At 30.2% G+C, this 24,374-nt stretch overlaps 1 protein-coding gene across 3 annotated transcripts in view; it reads left to right on the top strand.

Moving 5' to 3' along the window:
- LOC132738063 (uncharacterized) overlaps nt 1–22,745 on the top strand; it is a 30,404-nt gene extending 7,659 nt beyond the window's left edge. For 2 of the 3 annotated variants that reach the window (XM_060725489.1, XM_060725490.1), the window contains 3 exons: nt 15,996–16,117; nt 17,349–17,401; nt 19,214–22,745. In XM_060725489.1, the coding sequence (XP_060581472.1) occupies nt 15,996–16,117; nt 17,349–17,401; nt 19,214–19,360 (322 nt within the window). In that variant the 3' untranslated portion in view covers nt 19,361–22,745. Of the gene's footprint in view, nt 1–827; nt 846–15,995; nt 16,118–17,348; nt 17,402–19,213 lie in introns of all 3 variants that reach the window. The other variant, XM_060725488.1, reaches the window with a different exon arrangement.
- Nucleotides 22,746–24,374: the final 1,629 nt, after the last annotated feature.

Here is a 24,374-nt window from a genome sequence, read left to right as displayed (position 1 = left end):
TATCAAAACATTGCGTTTTCGACAATGACTTTTTTCTAAATGGCTTTTATGTACGATAAGTTAAAGATCCTGTATGTTGTAATTGATGTGGTATACCACATTTAAGTGAAATTATATATACAATGTATGTATATAATTATGCTTATAAAACAATTTTCAAACATCGAAGAACATGTAAAATATGTACTGCAAATATTTGTACATATTATATGTAATCATTAAAATATATGTTAAATTCGGTTAAATCTTTATAAATAATGCTTTTTGGAACTTACAAAATTGATAAATCTTAATTTGAGCATCATATCTTTGATATAAAACCATAAAAAAGTTGTGTAACAGGATCTTTAATACAGTTAGAACTAAATAAAAGAGAACTGAAATGTATAGAATCTTGTTTCTGGTAGGTAAAAGGATAAGATAATATACCGTTTTGTGTATGTCCCATTCTATTAAAAAACTTTGCTTTGAATTATCCACGAATATACATTATTTATTTACACTTTTAAACCGTTTGAATTCATGCCCAACCAAGTCTGTTTGTTTTGTCATACAATGTATATGCATTTTCAAAAAGACATAGTTCATATATATTTATACATGTATAATGTTTATGAATAAAGACAAATAAAATTGTGGTTATGGTCCATTTGTGTATAGCAATATCTGTCTAGTTCAAGTTTTATATATTGATGCCTTGAACAGCAAAGGGAAGAAGACACTTTGTAAAAGAATTGAAGCATTTTTTCATGTGTTTTACTAGTTTGTTTGACTATTAACCTACGTTATATGGCGAAAGAAACTTAAGCATTTTCTTATTTCTACAGGAGAGTGAGGCGGCTTTTGTAAGTAAATCATAAATGACAAACAACATATTGTGAAATGTTAATATGTGGTACATTCTATTTGAGCCGCGTCACGACAAAGCCAACATAGTGCGTTTGCGACCAGCATGGATCCAGACCAGCCTGCGCATCCGCGCAGTCTGATCAGGATCCATGCTGTTCGCTATTATTTTCTCTACTTGTAAAAGAGTTGGTAAGCGAACAGCATGAATCCTGATCAGACTGCGCGGATGCGCAGGCTGGTCTGGATCCATGCTGGTCGCAAACGCACTATGTTGGTTTTGTCGTGACGCGGCTCATTTTATTCACAATGTAAATATCTGTGTAAACTTTTCTTACAATGGGCCAGGGACTGCTTAAGCTCTATCTTATATTGTCAAAAATGTACTCTTTATTTTATTGTCTTTACACAAGTGTAGCTTAAGTTCTATGAAACATTCACGAGAAATGTAATTAAACTAAAGGAACTGTTTGAATGTAAATCATGATGAAGTTTTATTATTGTATTCGTGACTTCTATATGTAATAAACTACAAAAAAATGAAATGTCATTTTACATTTGCCCAATCAATAAACATTTGTTTTGCTTTTCGTCGGTTGCCTTAAAGATATTTTTTGTTGCCTTTGCTTGTGGTTTTGGAATACCCAGTGTCTTTTAAAACTGTTTGAACTGTATGAATTTCAAGTGACATTTAGAAATCAAATATTATACATCAGAACTTATAAATTGGTTTAAGGGAGTTTCCGTTTAATTAATTTATGTTTAGCTTAACGAATGAACAGCTAGTTGCTCAGTGTTCTCATCAAGAAATCAAAATCAGCTCGAAGAAGGGAGATTTTTAGTAAAATCGAGGGCAGCATAATTACATTTAATTAAAAACTGGAATATAGACATCTAAATTTCTTTGGAAGAATTGCGATTGTTCAAAAGATAAATAGATTTCAATCTTGAATTTTGAATGAATATTTGATTGCATTGCTCTTCAATTTGCACCGTATTGCGCCTGTGTATTACGCTTTCTTTTTGCTACCACTGAAAATAGCGCTTTATTAACCATTTTGCTAATTTGCACACATAATGAATTTGCATAATTCCTTTTGGACATTCTGTATTAAAGGTGTTAATTATATGTCGTGTTGTGTAATTTTTGATATAAAACTGTATTTAGTCTAGTGTATAAAACGTTTTTAAATGATTCTGTGTGTATATATAATGATAAAATAATACATGTACCTTCGTGAACATGAAGCATGTCAAAGTATTGTATCGTTGACTTGATGGGCGTGTGTAAGTTAAAGTTGTAAAGTTTTTTTTTAATAACTTTAATGTTTAAACAAGGTATATATCCAACGTATGTGCTAAAAACAGAGACATTCTATGTTATAAAAATATTTTATAAGATATAGCTATATACAGTTTCAACCCGAGATAAATTTAATATGGTAAAGTAAATGTGTCCATTTATTGCCCTTTGATAAAATTTATTCATAGAGATAATTGCATTCAATATATCAAAGAGAATGAAATTAAAGTTTTGATACTGAAAGTAATAAAGTAAGAATAAATATTTTACTAAATTATAATTGAACAAGATGTCAAGATAAAATATCTGCGATATCGTTATTAATTATAATTTCAGACAAAACCAATGGCGCAAAAGCACTATCATTACTTTTAATGAACATTTTACCGAAGATTTTAGGATATGTTAAATATTCATAGGCGTTAAATTATCCAGAATGAGTAATTAGTCATTAGCAAAGACCATTGCTTCTATAATTATGATAGTAATTAAAATAAACTCATATCGTTTCAAATTCACGATCCCAAATTGAATGTTTAACATGACATATTTGTCATTAAATTTCACGCCACGTTTCCAGCGTTATACATATGTATATGCATTTTATATGTTTCTAAACAAACTATAGCTATCACGGAATCTCCTGATACAGACTAATAACGTCACGTGACCAATATCTTAATTGCAAGTGCCGAAAGTAGTCCGCTTTTTTGAAGCGGTTACTTCCCTTTATATGTAACACTTAGGCCGAAAAATTTAGAAGAGATCACTGCGTAAATATGGTCACATGACATGACAGTCACATTCCCGAATGGTCGAAGATTTCTAATATTGTTTTATTCTTTATAAATATACATGCTTATAGTAAGCGCCATGATTATTTACACAAGTGTTAAACAACAGTTAGCGTCGTTACAAACCCTAAATAGAATATGGTTTTCTTCAGGCCGTTAATATATAAATTCTCCGTGACCGAGGGGTTTGTGCGCTCGCTTAGGAAGCGGGAGGTCTGGAGTTCAAATCCCAATTACGGCAACTCAGTTTTTTTCAAATCGTTTAAGTCAAATAAACATTGGATCGAATATCAGTGTTGCAATTAGTCTTATAGCCAATCAACTACAATTAAAACGATTGAAAGCATTGGTGGCACTATACAAAAACAAATTGTTTTATAATCTCACAACCTTCACCTTTCTGACATTCTGAAACCCAAACAAATTCAGCGCCTTCTGTGCTTTGATTACTTATTATGCACATCACTAGGTCGTATTATCAATGACATTTCCATATCAATATAATCTCTAAATAGAAAATCTAAAGGCCCAACAGACGATAGTATTTTGAAGTACATCACCAATTAAAACTTAGATGTACAAGCAAATCGTAATGTGTGAAGGCTACAATTTCTTTAATTGGTACAACTTAATACTACATTTACAGGATAGGACATATGTTCTATCTTTTAACTCTTGATGTACAGACCTCCCACGATGACAGGTGACATATTTCCCAATTATCCCCTGATAATGTGTTTAATGAATGAAATTCCAGAACAATTAGGGCTAAAATGTAAATATAGTAAAAAGAGGGAGTAAAAAGAATGTTGAAAAACTCTCGTAGAACACCCAAGTCGTGGCGTGTTCGAATCCCAAATTACTCAGAAAATGAGTATAGACTATTTAAAAAAATGGAGGGGTTTCCATCATTACTCAAACAGATTTTTTTTCACTGTGAGACAAGAATACAGAACATGCTTTAGGGTGCTCAGTTATGTTATTCATTCAAGAACATGGTAAATGCTCCCCCATGCTATCTTAATCAATATTCTTAATTGGTCAATACGTACGGTTATATATAACATTTACACATATTTCAGTAATAATTGTGATAAATTCTGTAAGGGATCTATTCGGTAAGGAATTGTGTTTGAGGGAAACCTGATGATTCATACAATATAGAATTGCGGTCTGAATGCAAGTGTTGTATTGCTTTAAAAGGTGTACAACATACCTTAAATCAATGTTGTACAACTAAATTCTACCGTCTGTTGAGGCTTTAAGCGGTGGTAAGCTTTTGCTTTAATAAGTCACCCACTTTTTGTCTTACATTCTACTGTCGTTGTCTATGTGAACCTTTTAAATGATAAAATAATCACCAATAAAAAATGACTTCGTAAATTTAAGTGTGATCAAGGTTTAAAAGAAAAAAATCGACCAGGTTTTCAATCAATTTTCTAGTGCAAACACATTTTTTAAACGGAAATAAAGGAATATAAAAAACGCGTCATTAATCATACACTATTGTCTGTTTAACATTACATGACTTTCCAACCCTGCCGTTCGTTTAATCGCTATCTTACATGAATATTTCACTGCTATTGATAAACAAAATAGGTCGATATGACGTCATTGCTTTAGATCAACAAACTATAATGGTATAAAGAAAAATACTGTTAAAGGACGTCTCAGAAAAGTTTTATATACACTTAATGCCGTAGCAGTTCTTATTGCGCTTTTCTAATAAGATATGTTTAATGCGAGATCTTTATGTTCACACTTTTCATCAGTAGATTTAAGTACAATGTATCAACTCGTGCGTGAGCAATAAATTTATAATGGTTTACCTTGTTTTTAATCTATATCCAATATCTAGACGATGCTAATAAAATGATTTCACGCGGGGATTCCTAAAAGCTTATCAAAACCATTAAATCAACCCCGTTGAAAATGATTTGTTCGCGATCCTACTTTCTCATAAGAGGTTATAGAAACGGAATATGTCAATCCGAAATAGGTTCTCTTTGTCATTATCGATTATTGTATTTAAAGGCAATGATTTCTTCTTCCTCATTCCTTCTTGGTATTGAGACAAAAGGTATGTAAAGGAAAATGTCATTAGAGAATAATGAAAACAAATTTACCGTAAAAGACTTTTGATTCTCTTTGTCATAATCGATCATTGTATTTAAATGTGTTGATTTCTTCTTCATTCCTTCATCATTGTATTTAAATGTGTTGATTTCTTCTTCATTCCTTCCCTCTTCTTCTTCTTTTTCTTCTTTTTCTTATTCTTCTTCTTCCTTATCTTCTTCATCTTCTTCATCATCTTCTTCATTTTCTGCATCTTTTTCTTTTTTCTTCTTCTTCTTTTTCCTCCTATTCTTCTTCTTTTTGTCATGAAATGAGATAAAAAATCTGTAAAACAGATACCATTAGAGAACAGTGAAAACAAATTTCAAGTAAAATATTCTGTTCTTTTAAGATTTTGTAAGGTGCAACATCTCTCTCGCCCACAAGCACCGGCTTATCCGAGTTTAAAATAAAAGATATTAAGTTTGAATGTTTTTTTATTTCAAATCTACATTAAATTGATACATGTGCAATAGGTGACACGAAAGTACTACTGCCTTAAATGAATGTTATAACAATCAATATGACTTTGAGATCTATGAAAAAACCGGTGTTGGGGTGGGCGGTGCTGGTAGCGTAAAATATGATTTATCTTATTGATATACGTTTTGCGAGTCTGTGATTTTCAATGTTAGAATAACTTTCATAACATTTATGGACTCTTCCGTTTTTGAAACTATATGAAGGCAGGTGTATGAAGCTATTCGGAAAGAAAACACCTCTTATTATAACTACCATTTTCGCACGTGCATTTTCGTTTCGTTACCGGAAGTGTTGACAGAGAGTTCGCGTTGCTGCTAACTCTTTTTATATTGTATAAGACTATTTCATAAATATTGAATGTTATACAGCTATATCTTATGAAATATTTTTATAAAAATCTTTAAGCAGTAAATTATACTGTTTCCGTTATCTTATGTTGGATTCTCGAAAAATACTGTGACATAGTATGTCTCTGTTATTTAACACTCATGCATTATTGTATGAAAAAAAAGGAATGAAATGTACCGGAACAAAAATATAATGTTGATTTTTTAAAAGGAATTTAACTTTTTAGCAATGATTTTGTGCATGCGCCATTTGCGTTCAATGCAATATATTACCATATCTTTTTCATACAAGCATTTTGGAAGTATTCTTTTCAAAAATTTATACAATATTTTTGCATTAGATATATAGCTTCATACACGTTAAGAACGAGGCAACTAATAAATTCTTTTAGATAAAACATCAAAGTGAAAATCATTATATGTATTTGCAAGCGACAAAGTTATAACAAATAAAAACTCGGCCATAGAGTTAATAGATACTGTAATTATAAAAAAAAGGAAATCGAATTCCACTCAGATAAATATTACAAAAATTTGCAACAAATTCGTATCAATATTTCATTGAAATGCACAGTTACAATGTACCTTATCAAAAAGCTTCATTTGCGACATTGCGTTGTTCAAAATGCATTACGTGTAATGTGAAATTAATTGAAACCTATTCCCTTAAGGTTTGCGTCAGTATAAAATAACAGGAAGTCGTCCATTCAAAAACATTTAGTAACATTTCATGGAAAATAAAACAGATCGAATGCCATTCAATACTTATCCTAATTTAGACAAGATTATTTTACTAAAAACTTAATGAAACTCATTGTAATATTAGTGAATCACATAAGAAAACATCTAAAGTATGGTTTTCTTAACAATCTTTTAATTACCAAACCTAATGATCGTAAATATTATTTGATTCAATTTAATGCTTAATAAGCCGTTTCTTATTAACTTTTCTCGCTTTCTTAAATAGTGTTCGCACAGAACTTATAGTTAGCATAATTATTACCAGATGGATATAGAAATATTATTTGCTTTTCACTCAGATATTTATCGATATGATTTTGACTACATTCAATCTTTATAAAATGTGTTATTCGACTCCATTAATGATGTTCTTTGATATTTTTTCAGTGCTTTGTACGTACATTTGTATTTTGTCATTTGTAAGTTAATTTGTATTTAACAGTGTTCTATACTAGCTAATTTAAGAATGCCATGTGCTCATGTTTTCTCCTTTTCGCCCCTTCATCCATTCGACCTGAAAACACGCTTAAACGACGTGACATTTCCCGGCCATTACAGTGTTCTGTAAATGGATACAGAAAAATAAAGTAACAAATTGAGTTATCTTTCAGTGCTCTCCGAACATTTCAAAACTTAAAGCAGTGATCCGGAATGAAGAATGTAGGGTAAAGTATTTGTAATTAAGCCAATGGTCGATCAAAAATACTCGGTACAAAATACAACAAATAGGAATCACTCGTTTGAAAAAACAAGCTATTGTTATCTTGAGTAGAAATTCTTGTAAATTGTTCCAGTCATTAGTTTAACAAGCAAACACGCCTATGCTATAAATTGTCATGTTTCTAAACTGTAATATAAACAACCTAATTTGTCTATCTTGAAACGAACGCCATGACGTTAGTGTACTTCCCTTCTTTAATTGTTTTGCATTTGTTTTGATGGATAAATTGTTTTGTTTTGAGAGAAATCTCTTAAAATCAAATACAACACTAACGCACGTGAATATTTCACATACAACGTCGACAACAATATTTTAGAATACTTCCAACTTACAATACTCGTAATAACTTTTTTTTCAAAATGCTTACAACAACATTTTAGGATGTTTACAGCTATTATATGTTTAACTAAGTAATAAAGAAAAGATAAGCATGAATTTCCACGTATATTAAGCTAAGATCAGCGTAATACTCCTTAAAGATATACAATGTCCATCCTTGAGAAAAAAATATAATCAAAGAAATTTATTGAAATCTATGAAATTCTTTCTGAATATGTCTAATAAATAACAGAATGAAAAACTGCATTCCCTAATACAGGTCAAGTAAAGTTGGTATTTTCTTAAATGTGACCAGGAATAATGTGTAAAATTTTAAACATGGCATATTAACTTTGTGTGGAGTAAAAACATGTTTATTTCATACTTACAAAGAGACTATGTAGCAATTATCAATATTTTCTAATATCAAATTTAGGCATAGTACATGTATATCTTTAACATGAATGATTTTGTCATGCTTTGCAGCGCTTGTTGAATCAGTATTACATGTATAGACGTGTGTTTATTTTTAATGTTTCAGTGCCTAAAAGGCACAATATGCTATTTTCTTTCTTGACAATAATGCAAATAATAACTTGGCATAAATTATTATTTTTAGATTGTTTCGTTATTTCATGCTTTTAAGAAATTAGTATTAATTATTTATAGCACGTGTCGAGCTTATAACATATTTATCGTAAAACGCTATTATCTTCAAGGATTGGTAACTTTTGATTTTTTTTTAATTTAACTTAGTAGTATCATAAAATGGATTTTAAAACACGACCATTTAAATAATATATGGCGACTTCCTGCAATATAGTAGGGAATGGATACAAATGAGGCTCCCACGTTTGAAATTTGTACGGGCACCTGGTTGTCAAGTTAGAATTAACCTGTTGCATGATGAAAGAGCTGACGTTGAATTTTATGATATTTAATTATCTATGTAATAAGATTAAAACAGCACACATGTATTGTAGAATACAATAAAAATGTAAAAAAGTATGCACAATTAGGCCTAAAAGCAACGTCATAACTTGATTTTAACATTTTCCCATCTTTGACAAATAGATTCAGTGCTGTCGTAAAATGTCCACTGTCCCCTTACGAATTATCTGATCTGCTTAAATGTTGTATATATGTGGCTTTATAACTTCTGATTACCTGTGAAAAATTCTTCTTTTTTTCTGTCCATTAGTCGTTTAGTGTTGCAAGTACATTCTTTACATTTAGAACATACGCCGCTTGTAAGCAAATATAAAATGGAATAAAGACATATCCTGTTATTAGAATGAACAATCAATTAACATTGTACTAGAAAAGTAGACCAGCATTGACTTTCATGTCATCATTTTTAATTTCGTGAATGTTCGGCAGATTTCGCCTTTTTCCGTCTTTTATTAGTTAATACAGTTAAAAGCACGGAAAGTAACGAAACTCTCCGATTTCATTCAAGCTTTTGACGAAGTAACGAATTTAACTACGAGTAAGAATTAGTAATTGGACTGAATATCGGACGCATATCAAAGTTAAATTCATTCCAGTTCAATAAAAAGAAACCCCGATGTTACGGATATTAACAGAAATACTGCTTGGCCGGAAGTTATCTTTGTTAATGAATAGGAAATCACGAGGCACGAATCGATACATTTTAAAGATCATTAGTTTAAATCGATATCAGAATGTTTTCACCGTTTGATCCATTATATTGGTGAAAAATGTTATCTGTTATCACCTTATACAAGATATTTAAAATAAAGTTTTTTTTGTTTGTTATATCTCAGTTTCCAAATGGGTTGAGTTTAATTAAATATTGTGATGATCGAACGAGATGAGAATTTCGACCTTTTCCAATTAGTTAAATAATGTTAATGAATAAATACACGTAATGTGAAATTTAAGAAGATCTATATGAAATTATATCTCGTCGCTTCCTTTAATGGCGGAAAAAAATTAGACCGTCGGCCTTAACCGAAATATCGGTTATTTTTACGTCAAAGTACTGCATCCGTGATTTTTTTAATATTTTGTTACTTTAATAAAATGTCACTGTAAATGTCCGAATATATCAATGATTTACGTGATATATTAATTTAATTAATACATTATTATATTTTGAATGCATATTTACGGAAGCGTATCAGGGCCTACAGTTGGTGAGATGTTTTGCGCTTAGTCGACTTATTTTTATTCGCATTGATAAGATGTTTTTGCATTTCTCAATAAAATGTACTGACAAAGATGAGAAGCTTTTAGGCATTGCAACTGATTTTTTCTCGATATGCTTAAAGCTTTTGTCTCTTCGACGAAAATCTTGTTGAAACTTCTTGATTTCACGACTTTGCTGAAATATTTAGTGAGACACAAAGACGTTACTCGCGTTGACAAATAGCTCACGTAATTCAACAAAGTCTTTTTGCAATGATTAAAAGCATCTACGTATTACGTATAAATCATTACGTCTTCATGGAATGTTTTATGTATTACGTATTAATCATAACGTCTTCATGAAATGTTTTTGGTCAAAACGAGAAGAAACAAGTTGACATGACGTGAAACTTTTAGTCAAGTGGAGGCCCTGATAAGCTTCCGTATTTAAATTTAGATTACAACGCTCCTATGTACAGTCCTTTTTAAGAAGCGCATCAAAAAGTAGTCTATAACATTACTTTTGTACTATTTATTTTAAGTTTATTGTAAACGTTAGATTTGCCTAAAAAATAATGTAAGATATAATTAATCTAATTCTTTTTTTTTTGTGGTTCGTCTTACAATCCTTAATTCTAACACATTATAAATAATCTAACACGCTTCACACTATTCCCTTTTCAAACATACAGGACAATCAAACTCATTATTGCGTGATATATGCACAGCATTTAACAGCATTTAAAGCAATGCTTACACGTCATATGACGTCATTAACCCAATTGACGTCAAGAAAATGACTTCTACGCTCGATGTTTCTCAATATATTTTTACCCATTCATCTTTTTTATTAGAATGTTAGAATGGAAATAGACATTAATTTTTCTTGCATTATAGTTTAATAGTGCAAGGTTTTCGTTAAAATGGTTTGTTATTTATAACTCTGGCCTTCGTGATATTGCTCATACGCATTTGAACTCGAACCTTACATTATTCTGCTCTCAGAATTGATATCTATTTCCTAAATATAAAAAGAAACTGAAATAAATATAAAAGAAAAAAGATATGCCAAATAACTTCTGATAAAAGCAATAATGCGCATTGTTATAGTTGTTCGGCTTATGATAATACTATATTAGTTAAGTAAATCGGTTTCTATATAATAAATTGATATCCGAATTAAAACGAAAGTTGACTTTATTAAACGAATATCGAAATAATTATTCGATACCAAAGAATTTGTACTACATTCATAGATTTATCTATATGAACTAGAATCGAATTTATTCGTGGAATGAAATAGATCATTTTTATTATTATTATTATTATTATCATAATTATTATAATTATTATTATTATTATTATCATTATTATTATTATTATTATTTTTATTATTATTATTATTATTATTATTATAATTATTATTATTATTATCATCATCATCATCATCATCATAATAATTATAATTATATAATAATAATAATAATAATAATTATTATTATTATTATTATTATTATAATTATTATAAATTTTATAATTATAATTATTATTATAATGATTATTATTATTAAAATTATAATAATAATAATAATAATAATAATAATAATAATTATTATTATTATTATTATTATTATTATTATTATTATTATTATTATTATTATTATTATTATTATTATTATTATTATTATTATTATTATTATTATAATTTTTATTATTATTATTATCATTATTATTATTATTATTATTATTATTATTATTATTATTATTATTATTATTATTATTATTATTATTATTATTATTATATTATTATTATTATTATCATCATCATCATCATCATCATCATCATCATCATCATCATCACCATCATCATCATCATCATTATCATCATCATCATTATCATCATCATAATTATTATTATTATTATTACTACTACATTTTTATCATAATCATTATTATTATTATTATTTTAACAGTAAACGTATCTAGACGGTTTATATTGTTGTAAGGGTATATGCTGCTGTGTAACACCGCACTTTGGGGTCAAACGCACTTTGGGGACCGACCCCAAAGTGCGTAACGTACTTTGGGGTCCGACCCCAGAGTGCGTTACGCACTTTGGGGTCCAATTTTAACCCCAAAGTGCGTTAAACAGGTACATATGCATTTTTTAACATCAGGCAAACGACCGCACTTTGGGGTCATAGAAAATTAATGTTCATTATTAAATACTATATTGTAGTCAAAGACAATGGTAAACAAAAAATTAAGGTTTTAAATAGACACAAACATGTGCCCTGAATTATATTAGAATCAAGAGGGATTTAAATGATCTTGATTAGTAAGTGAAGAACTTCTACCAAATAAATTACCAAATAAAGAATTTGTATATATTATTAAGCTTAAAATATTTTTTCTCAATTTTTCCATTCATTTTAAAAGAATGTACACCTTTCATTAACTCCATTGTTTTTAGCTAAATGCATTATTTTCCCGATTTTTATTTACACATTTTATAGAAATATGATTGTCTTAGCATAGACAAAGGTATAAATTTTGGGAAATCTTAGTAAGACATTTCAGTAAAAAATGTGCCTGATAATATGTTGAAAAAGCCATTTATTTAGCTAAATGTGACATATTAGAAACTTGACTAGGTGTAGATGCGGCTTTAAGTAGTAGTCCGTACAGGCAGTACTAAAGATATCAACTATTTAAGTAGTCGCACATTAAGAATTATGTAAAATTCTCACTGGGGGTATAGAGGGGATTGTGGGGTATCGATCCCCCGAGGGTTAAAAATAACGTTTTAAAGGCCCATTATGCTTTTATTTGTTTTTCTTAAAAGCTTTTTCATTTTGATGTTCTTCTATATTATCCAAAAAATACACATTGGCCAATTACCTGAACCATCTTTTTCATTTCTTGCTTTTTGGCAATGATGAGTACAGTTATAGTGAATTAGTATTTTATAGGGAAGTTAAATACTACAGTGTTTTGACTTCTTTTATGACAAATAATTTCACATTTATCGCTACTTTATTCATGTAACAAGCATCTTACATTTATCAGATACCATTATTTTAACATCATAAAATTCATGCTTGCTCTTTCTAAATAAGTATGTAAGATTTACCAAAAAAAGCCTCTGGCGAACGGTTGTTACGGAGCTTACAAATACCCTTAAGTTTGTTGATAAGCTTAATAATGCTTTTGTAAAAATCACTATTTATAGTCCGATCGAAAAACTTGATGTTTCACCAGAACATTGCAATAGAGTATATTTATAGTTCTTTCGAAAAGAAAATATTAACTGCATTTTATTTCATTCCCAACATATTTAAAATGGGGCTCCATATGGCACCAAAAGTTATCAAGTAAATGACCGACAGAACGGGGTATTTTTCGCAGCATCTTTTTCTAGGAAATACACAATTTCTGTACTAGAGTATTTTGAACTGTGGCATAAAAGTGACATTTGTATTTTTTTTGGATACTTTTTTTTTTGTTTTTCGTACATATTTTTTGTTTGTTTGTCGTACATATTTTTTTAGTTTTGAATACATACATTTTTTAGTTGTGCATACATATTCTTTTTTAGTTTGCATACATATTTTATTTTAGTTTTGCATACATATTCTTTTTTAGTTTGCATACATATTTTATTTTAGTTTTTTTGTACATATTTTATTTTTGTTTTTTCGTACATATTTGTACATGACGCCATTTGCAAAGTAGAGGTTTGGATAATTACACCATTTGTAAAACACCATTTTCAAACACTTCGCCATCTGTAAATTACTGTACCTCATTTGCAAATGCCATTTGCAAATACCAATATTTTCATTTTTGAAGGTACCAAACAATAACAACACTTTTTAGTATATAAAAATTATATAAATATATAGTCCGCGGTAACCCAAAGAAAGGTTCTGCATATGGTCTCGATGTGGTTAACATTTGTCACAAGGTGCCTTAAAATCCTTCATGGGGTTTCGGAGATAAGGAGCGGACATGAAACCCAAGTCTTTATCCTTTGACCTGAAGGTGTGACCCCGACCTTGAGCAGGCACACCTGGCATATAAGTTCTGCACATTATCTGGATGTGCTTAAGATTTCATAATTCTCAATTCTCAGGGGGTGGGGTTGAGTGGTGCATATTCATGGAATAATAACTGATCACCAATCAACAGCCCTTTCCAAAAAGACACTAACATAAAAGTATATATTAATAAAAAACAATAATTATATAAAATGCATATAATATAAAAAATGGGCCGAAAAGGGTCGGCCGAAAGCAAACTTGTCCGGCCGCAAACGACTGGGTCGATTTCAAAGAATGGGCCGAAATGGGACCAAACCACTGTGCTAGTTTTATACTCACCTATGGGCTGTTATCAGATTTGAAGGCTGTTTTTATTGGCTAAAATATGTATGAAAAACAAAAATAAGATATGTACGAAAAACAAAAATAAAATATGAATGCAAAACTAAAAAAATATGTATGCAAAACTGAAAAAATATGTATGCAAAACTAAAATAAAATATGTATACAAAACTAAAAACAAAAAAATGCAAATGTCACTTTTATGCCACCGTAATTTTCTTATATGAACCCATTTTTTTAGACATTTCAAGAGATAAATCAATGAAACTTTTATCACTTAAGCATCATAAAGTATTGACCGCCATCTTGAACTGCACCTCAAATATTCCAATGACGCAGATAGAAAATAAGTCAGTACTCAGTATTTAAGCAGAACTCAGATGACACATTTAGACCTCTTGAACCCAGAGTGCGTTGATATGTAGCATATTAACGCACTTTGGGGTCAATTTCTCGATTTTAACCCCAAAGTGCGTTGGACCCCAAAGTGCAGTGCGAAGTGTAACGCACTTTGGGGTCGGACTCCAAAGTGCGTTTGACCCCAAAGTGCGGTGTTACACTGCTGTTTGTTTTGTTGTTGCTGTTGTCATTGCTGCTGCTACTGCTGTTGTTGTTTATTTAAATTTCAAATATATATATAAATTATATATGTACAAACTGTAATAATAGACACAACTAAATTCCAGTTTAAAGCGATAGGTTTTGTGTTAAGGTTTTTGTAAAGTTTTGCGTGTTAACGTGATTACAGATAAGTATTGTTTTAATACAGATCTATATGCGCAGTTATTCTCATAATACGCAAAATTTACATTGACGAATCTCATTCTTATATATATATATATATATGCATTTCTTGTATAATATTGACACTATTGTATGTGAATAATTTATATGAATGTTTGAATTGTTTACTGCACTGGTTAGAATTTATGCCCATATCATATGAAATGCTAAGTGAATTGCATGTGTAGTGAGGCAAATATACATTAGATACACTTAAAGTGTTACCTATGAATGTTTTATAAGCGATCAAAACTTTATCATGATCCAGAGGTTTTCTAATTTACATTTCATGCTAAAAGTATTGAGATTTGGATCAATGAAACCCATTTTCAATGAAACAATAAATCCAATATATGAAGATACCTGCTCAAGGTATATACGGGAACATATAGTACTGTATGTTTGTAACGTCGACTTTTATTGGATTATATAATCGATATGCCGGGCTTTATCAAATTTATGAATTATTTTGTAATTCGATCAAAGAATGCAATTGTGCAGTATAATCAATTCAATGGTTATATAACCCGTTTGTTAAAGGTAGTTTGCTATCTATCCCTCGCCTGGTAATATAAACTAAGACCCGTTTATGCTAGTTATAAAGACTGTGTATATAACTTATAAATAATGTAAACATGAAATATTGTTGAAATTCCACTATGATTTAATTACGAAGCTGTAATTTGAGCGTCTAAGTAAAATTTCATTTAGCTTTTCCTTTCAGTATATTTTGTTAATCCATAATTTAAGTATTTAAACGTACTCGGTTTTGTTTAACAAAGAAATAAATTAATATATGTACAAAGAAAATAGAGAAAACAACGGAAATAAACATATACTCGATAAATATATTTTGAAATCCGATATAAGTAAATAAATAAATAAATTAAAAAAAAAAAAAAAAAAAAAAAAAAAAAAAACTTAAATTTTGAAAATGCTTAATTATTGATTTTTTTATGATATAGTTTTTAAAATAACGTTTTCACGTTTTAATATAACGTTTTATAGGAAACTGAAGAAAGAAGAAGAATTACAAGAGCTGGAGAACTATGCGAACGAGGCATTTTCTAAAATGTGGCAGTTCATTGTGGATGACGAGGAATACACGATCGTGTTGCATCTGGCCTCTGGTAATTGAGCCGTGTCACGACAAAACCAACATAATGGGTTTGCGACCAGCATGGATCCAGACCAGCCTGCGCATCCACGCAGTCTGATCAGGATCCATGCTGTTCGCTTATCAACTCTATTACAAGTAGAGAAACTGATAGCGAACAGCATGGATCCTGATCAGACTGCGCGGATGCGCAGGCTGATTTGGATCAATGCTGGTCGCAAACCCATTATGTTGGTTTTGTCATGACACGGCTCATATATTTTTCACCTTCTGGTCTATCTATCTTCCATTGAGTCAACCCCCCTTCTGGGGACCTTGACTTACTGGTCGAGTGAAGATAACAAACAGTGAAAAAAAAAATGTAAACAAACGATATAATATGTATGTAGAAAAACCAAGTTCATTAAATACTAGTAATTGGTATTTGTTTTAACTGTAAGCGATTTATGACTTGATGATGTATAATTTATAAGTGTTGACTTTTAACAAAATCGAGTTTTTACTGTAATTGTCTAAACGCACAAGGAGTTCCGATGTGGCACATATCGCCATATGGTATGGTACAACACGTTTACTAAAAGGAGCCCCCCCCCCCCCCCCCCGAGGTCAAAAAGTCTAAAAACATAAAATTCTTACATAGATCAAGTAAAGCACTTTAAAAGGGAAACAATGGCAAAGATTAATAAAAAATATTCTCAGAATTAAATTGAAAATCGATTTCTTGCTCAATTCTTGATCAGTAACTGTTGGAGTGAAAATCGTTGCAACGCATTCTTTACTGGTGGAGGAAGACCTCAGGTGCCCTTCTGTGCATTATTTTGAGCACGAACGGGCACCTGAGTAGAACTACCGACGAGCTATTCAGCAAGCTTACGGAACGTCTGTGGTTCTACTCAGGTGCCCGTTTGTGTCTGAAATAATGCACAGAGGGACACCTGAGGTCTTCCTCCACCAGAAAAGCTAGAACGTCGCCATATGACCTATACTGTGTCGGTGTGACGTAAAACCCGATTAAATAAACATAAACATTTAAATTGTGCCTTTCGCTGTTAGTAGAAATAACCAGGCCTAATTGATTAAAGGTACCAATGTTTGTTTTATAGTGATAAGTTTGCTAGAGGTTAAATCTCTATCACCAACCTAGTTTTTACCAACGTGTTTAATTTCCAGCATAAGAAATATTGTGCATTCGTTTTTTCATTTTGCTATTATTGATAACATTAATTGTATTTGTATTTTTGCAGATAAAGATACGGTTGATATCTATTGCAATTATGACGAAATGACAGATGTTATGGTAATTATCATGTTGTTATTTCCTTGTTATCTTTTTCCCGTTTGAATACTTTTTTTGCCGTTTTACTCTTTTTGCCGTTTGAATACTCTTTTTGCCGTTTGAATACTCTTTTCCCCGTTTGAATACTCTTTTGCCGTTTGAAAACTCTTTTTGTCGTTTGAATACTCTTTTTCCCGTTTGAATACTCTTTTTCCCGTTTGAATACTCTTTGCCCGTTTGAATACTCTTTTTGCCGTTTGAATACTCTTTTTCCCGCTTGAATACTCTTTTTCCCGTTCGAATACTCTTTTTCCCGTTTGAATACTCTTTTTCCCGTTCGAATACTCTTTTTCCCGTTCGAATACTCTTTTTCCCGCTTGAATACTCTTTTTCCCGTTCGAATACTCTTTTCCCCGTTTGAATACTCTTTGCCCGTTTGAATACTCTTTTTACCGTTTGAATACTCTTTTTCCCGCTTGAATACTCTTTTTCCCGCTTGAATACCCTTTTTCCCGTTCGAATACTCTTTTTCCCGTTCGAATACTTTTTTTCCCGCTTGAAAACTCTTTTTCCCCGCTCGAATACTCTTTTTTCCCGCTTGAATACCCTTTTTCCCGTTCGAATACTCTTTTTCCCGTTCGAATACTCTTTTTTCCGCTTGAATACTCTTTTTCCCGCTCGAATACTCTTTTTTCCGCTTGAATACCCTTTTTTCCGTTCGAATACTCTTTTTCCCGTTCGAATACTCTTTTTTCCCGCTTGAATACTCTTTTTCCCGTTCGAATACTCTTTTTCCCGTTCCAATACTCTTTTCCCCGTTCGAATACTCTTTTCCCGTTTGAATAGAACAGATTTTATTAAAGAAACAGTGATGACACATATCTACTATACAGCATACAGCAACAGTGAAAATGCAAGCACACAAATTTAAAAAAAAAACTGATATTATCAATTATTTCACATCAATGAACATTCAGCGTTTGAACCAAGTGACGGTCAAAAATAAATCATTGGATACAATTTTATCAACTAAGCCTCTTTCCTATTTCCTGAGATATTTTACATATTCAAGTTTTATTCTTTTTATCCGCATCCAAATATAGTTCGGCTATTGTACAAAAATATTTCTTTTTAAATTTCACTGTAAAAATATTAAATTATAGCTGCATTGTCTACTTGTCTACCGCAAAGCATATGATTAAAACGTCGTTACATAGATGTAGATTTAATAACAAATTTAATGAACGAGTTGAATAAAACAATGTTATAATATGATTTTATTCAACTCGTTCAAGCTTATTTGTACTAAATATACACTTATTTAATACCCTCTATTTATTCATTATTATTTATTCATTTATTTATCTTTGTGTGATCGATGCTGTTGTTTCTTATGATTGACATCCAAGCAATTCTAAACTTTTCTTTTGATCGGTTATATGATTTGAAAAAAGGAAAGAAAACAAAAAATAAAATAAATTGTCATGGGAATTCTTTTTTTTTCTTCTCAAAATTGCATTTTTGGAATAAGTTCATTTAGTGATTGATTCACAAGGATATGCTACGTATATTTTATGCATGCATTTGAAAAAAAATAATATACCCGTGTTCCTTTTGCGGCTCCGTATAAACTAAACGGGTATTGCACGTCATGCATATATTTTGACGTGACGTGACATGCATTATGAAGACGCGCTACACTATAAGTGCGGCAATAAAAAAGCGATTCCTTTAACACGCATAAAAAAATTCTATTCAACTCGTTCAATAAATTCAGTAATGAATTTTAATATCCTCTTTATAAGTTGTGTACCTTTACTTTTTCCTTTGCAGACAAATTGTTGTCAAGGTGAAGCAACGTTTGATTTCGTCTTTGGAGCAGCATATAAGGCCCGAATTACATGTACCCAGGGAAAACATGGAGAGGGGTTGGTCCATACACTGACAGTTAATGGCTATGCAGTACCTGAAGCGGAATAAATGATCATCGAAAGGATGCTAACGGACACAGTAAAGTTTTGATTAATTCAAGAAATGAAACGAAAATATCAGAATTAATCGATTATGGGTTAAGAACAAGTTAATATTTGATAATATTTCTAGGAATGAAAATGTTTTCTGCTGAAGCAAGATAAGTTGTGTAAATATTATTTTTTAAAGTTAGCATTACTTTTATAAACGTTTTGGTTGCCATTTCACAGTTTACTTCTTATGTTATTTTAATGACTTGCTTGTATTGCATTTTAACATTAACACTTTAAATAGTTTAATTGAACTTGTCCATCTTTTAGCATGGATAAAATAATTTATCATTTATAGGGAAAATTTCGAGATAAGTATTAACTGACTAGCGAACAGTGCAGGCCATGATAAGACGGCACCGATATACCGGTGCTGGTCGCAAGCTTACAGCAAACTTAAGGCTAATTTTTAAAAAAATAAAATGTACTGGCCTTTCGAGTACAAAATGATATTCGCTTTGTGTAAACAAAATGGTTAAAAAAAATTCTTTTCAGTATTTTTAAGAAACAATTTTTTTTAATAATTTCAAACAATAAGTTTTATATAACAATGTTAATGTGAAGTAAAACAATACGCATCATCAACAAAAAGTATATTGTACATTAAGGCAATAATGTTAACTGCGAAGAAGCAGAAATTGATAGAAATAATGTAGAATGAATGTTTGATTGTATTTTGAATAGATTGTAAGTAGAATGTATTTTGTCAACTTTAAAACATATATTTGAAATATGCAATTTGTTCTAAATTATAGTTTTGTTTTTGTACATACTGTTGAAACAAGTTGTTCCTTATTTTGTATAGCATAGCATTGCTAGTCTTTCAGATGTTGTGACCTAGTTATATTTTAAATGAAAAGTTTATTTACTGATCGGTTATTAGCTTTGTTAATTAATTGTTGTTTACGGTATTTTTTTTTCAATTGAATGAGCGGCTTTTAAAATTTCTGTAAAAGAGAATGGGTAATTGGTAATTAAGCTTTATAGATATCTTTTATTAGTTTTAGAATTGTTACAGTTTGGTTATGTTACACTGTTATAACAGATTTGCCTTACAGTGTTTGAAATGAAATAACCAGCATTCGTACGAAAACCTTTTTATAACTTGTTTATGTTCATTTTCTTAAACCCTTTATAAAATAAATTATTTCAATGAGAAATGTTTAATAACGATTACTGGAAATTTCTATTTCGGTGTTTTCTTTTTTACTTTCAGAAATGCATTTTCTTACATTTCGAAATTCAAATAATGTAGTTCAAAATTCTTAGGGTACCGCACTTTTCAATTCACGGCGTGCTCATCATTAACAACTTAATGTGTACACTTTAAACTATACTGTAAAGATGTATATTTTATGATCTGAGTTCAAAATTTTGGACTAAGGGGAACATCTGTTTTGAAGATAAGAATGTTATATGATAATACGAATTGTTGTTTTCTTTACGAGTGATAAAACCAAATCTGCCGGGCATAACTGCAATAGATTCTTAACAAATGTATTTGGTCAAAATTTAAGTGAAAAGTATTTTATAAGGAATTCCGGCAAATAGAATAAACAAAGCATGTAACATTTTCAATTTTTGTCGCATTGAGCGTTATTTTTGAAATTTCATATTAGGGTCATAATTATTCATATTAGGGTCATATTTTAGAGGTGTTTATTAACCATCTAAATACTCACAGCATCAATGACTTGCAGCCTGTATAGTGCCAGACCAGTCTGCCTCTTAGCCCAAGCATCATGGGTTCGAGCTCTAAGCGGGGCACAACCATGTTTCTTCATATGACACCAGTACTTGTTGGTTCCAGGAGTGGACTTAAAAGTGTTTGCAAGAACTTGTTTCGCAAATAATTTATGTTTAAACCATATAATAAAGGACTAATTAAAATATACCGCATACACAGTGATAATACTGGTCAAACTGAACGCAAAAATAAAGCCTATAAAATATAGCCTGTGTTATAAACTTATAATTATCCCCATTTTAAAAAAGAATTTTACTTGAGATGGTTGAAAAAAGTAAAAGATTTTGACGGACATAATTTCCGAAAATATTTTTTTTTTGGCCGACAGGTCTTAAAATCGTTTGATTTGTCCCGGAGTATATTCCGAACGTAGCTCGCTGAGTTCCGTAAAAGTACAGAAACATTGCCACGTAATCTAATTTGAATGACTTATAAAATGAAAGCGATGTCATTCGAGAATTTTCGGTCAGAACAATACAGAAACAGATCGCTCGTTGTTTTATTTCTGAAATGAACTAAGATATGTTTGCTTAAACAATACCCAGAGAAGAAATAAAATGAAAACTCACCTACGTTGTTGACATATAAAATTTACATGGGCGATTCCAAATCAAAGGGAAATAACCATGCATTTAACTATTTTATTAAACTATTATAGTTTCAATACACGCGAAATTCGCACTATGAAATCGAGATTACCCAGTTTTGTAGAAGTAGAATGCTTGCGTTGTGTGAGACCAGTTGTTGGTTTGAGTCTCAGGTGGAGCTCTTTTTCAGTATATTTTTTTGGATTTTGTTTGCAATACATAAAACATTACAAGTAATTGAAATTATCTAGTTTCTGTATTTGGATTATCGCCGCCGGTACTTGGCACCCAAAAGTATTAACGCATTTGGTTTTTACCGACTGCACCGGGGAGCAAACAAAAACAGTTGCTGTAATATTTAATACTGACTCTGCACTCCCTGATTCCTGGATCTGTTACAAAACTGTGTTTTTCACAGAGTGCGGTTTACCTGTACACCGGCAGATATGCAAATTAGAAAATTACGCTTATGTTAAAAGGACAAACATAAATACTTTTTTTAACGTAAATATGTTTTTGAAGATTTTGGTTTATATATGACAACATTTTATGAATAACATGTTTTTCATATAGTTGACAAGTATTATCACCTTAAGAAGCGGATATTTGTAAATTTATTCATTTCTCAAGTTTTTGTTACATTCTTATCATTTTTTATTTTTTCAGTTTGATTTTAGAACAAATATCAGTAGGGTAAAAACTTAGATCGTGAATGATATTGTTATGTAAATGCAGGTATTATATAATACCTTTAATGGTTTGTTTTATTAATACACAGAGGGCAAAAAAAAATTTTCTGTAAAATAAAAAAAAAGATGAAAACTTTTGTTAATATTGAATGATTTCATCTCCGATTTTCAAACTTCATCTCAATTTATAAACACCTGTTAATTTGAATAAAAAAACTATGAATAAAGGTGTGTTGATGCTTTAAAGTAGCATGCCTCCAGATCAATGCTAACTTTCATGAAAATTTTGCAAATGTATTAAAAAGTAAATTATTGCAAAATTAGCTTTCAAACTGCACACGGCACTTACAGCCCGTAATAAATACCCATAAAGAAGTCAGAATATGCAAAAATTGCCCTTACTGTGTTAGTAACGCAGTAGAAAGATAGTGAAAAATACTGCAAAATTGGTCCTAAATGGCACATAACATGAACATTATCACTTTTATCTTGAATCTTTTTACTTTTCTTAAAATCTCAGTACTTTTTATCTAGTACGATTTTCTTGAAATATTTTGGCTCATCTTGAGGCATGCAGCTTTAAAACATTTTGTAGAACATTAATAGTTTGACTCTTTATTCGTAACGAACACTTTGTTTTGATTTGCTGTTTGTACATGTTAAATATTTACTGTATATCATTTTAATATGTAATGTTGTTTTTAAATACTTAAGTAGTTGACTTTACTTGTATATGTTATTGAGAAAAAAGCAGCTGGATTTAATTCTCAGATTTTAAGCTAATTTGTTTCATTATGACAATATAATAGTTAATTGAAATAAGAAAATAAGAATACCATGTTTTTTACATATAAAATCATAAACTCACATCCGCGATGGCTAATTAGAAAGCACAGTATAATATTAAAGGTGTATATATCATGTATTCCAGTTTTAAAGGCCCATTATGCCTCAGAAATGTTTTTATTTTTTATTTCATAAAAGCTTTTTAATTTTGGTGTACTTTTATATAGTATCTAACATTACTCATTGGACTATTGCATGAACGATCTTTTTCATCTGTTGCTTTTTAGCGATAAGTACAGTTATAGTGAATTAGTTTTTTTGTATGGAAGTAAAACTACTACCTTGTTTACATTTTGCTACTTTTATGACAAATTATTTCACATTCATCGCTTTTTTTCAGGAAACAAGCATCTAGCATTCTCTAAAACCATTATTGAAGCATTATAAAATTCATGTTTGCCCTTTCTAAAGATATGAAAAAAAATATTTCTGGGGCATTATGTGTCTTTAAAACTTGGTAATTTTTTTTCTTTTTATTCAAATATACGACAAATATGAAAACCATCCAGCAGGTTTCAGATTGTATTTTTAACGACAAAAGAGAAACAGCAATTCATGGACGAGAAGCAAATTATTGAGCTTTTAAGTCTAGGTCTTAAATCCAGTTGGTATTTAATTATGAAGGTTTTTGAATGGCCTTAAATGACCCTGAAATCATAGAATGTATGTTTACTAAGGTGTATTACAAGTGTTTATAGTAAAGAATGCATTTTACAAAGAATAGTTTAAATATATGAATTACATAACAATTTAATAATTGATGTAGGGAATTAGCAAGTAACATGCAGTTATTTTTTTTAAACATAATGTAAATTATTTATCACTTTTATTCGGATTTAAAATATAAAAAGATACATAACAAACTTTTAATCAACTTAAATATTACGATTATATAAGAATGACAAAACGTTGATAATAAGTTGATTATTCTGATAGTCATTTGTATTAATGCTGAAGAAAAGTTTTATTGTTAATAAATGAACACGTGTGATTTCTTTAAAAAATAAAAATAATAAAAAAAAAAATTTGTGCCCGATTTATTAATTCAATATTTCGATTCTAGAGGAAAATAATATTATCACTAAGTAACCATTTTAGCGAACA

This window comes from Ruditapes philippinarum, unplaced genomic scaffold (assembly GCF_026571515.1).
Source record: "Ruditapes philippinarum isolate M1 unplaced genomic scaffold, ASM2657151v2 ctg1031_1_1_1_1, whole genome shotgun sequence".
NCBI classification, from domain to species: Eukaryota; Metazoa; Mollusca; class Bivalvia; order Venerida; family Veneridae; genus Ruditapes; species Ruditapes philippinarum.
The sequence above is the reverse complement of the archived record's forward strand: the minus strand, read 5'-3'. Positions and strand labels throughout refer to the sequence as shown.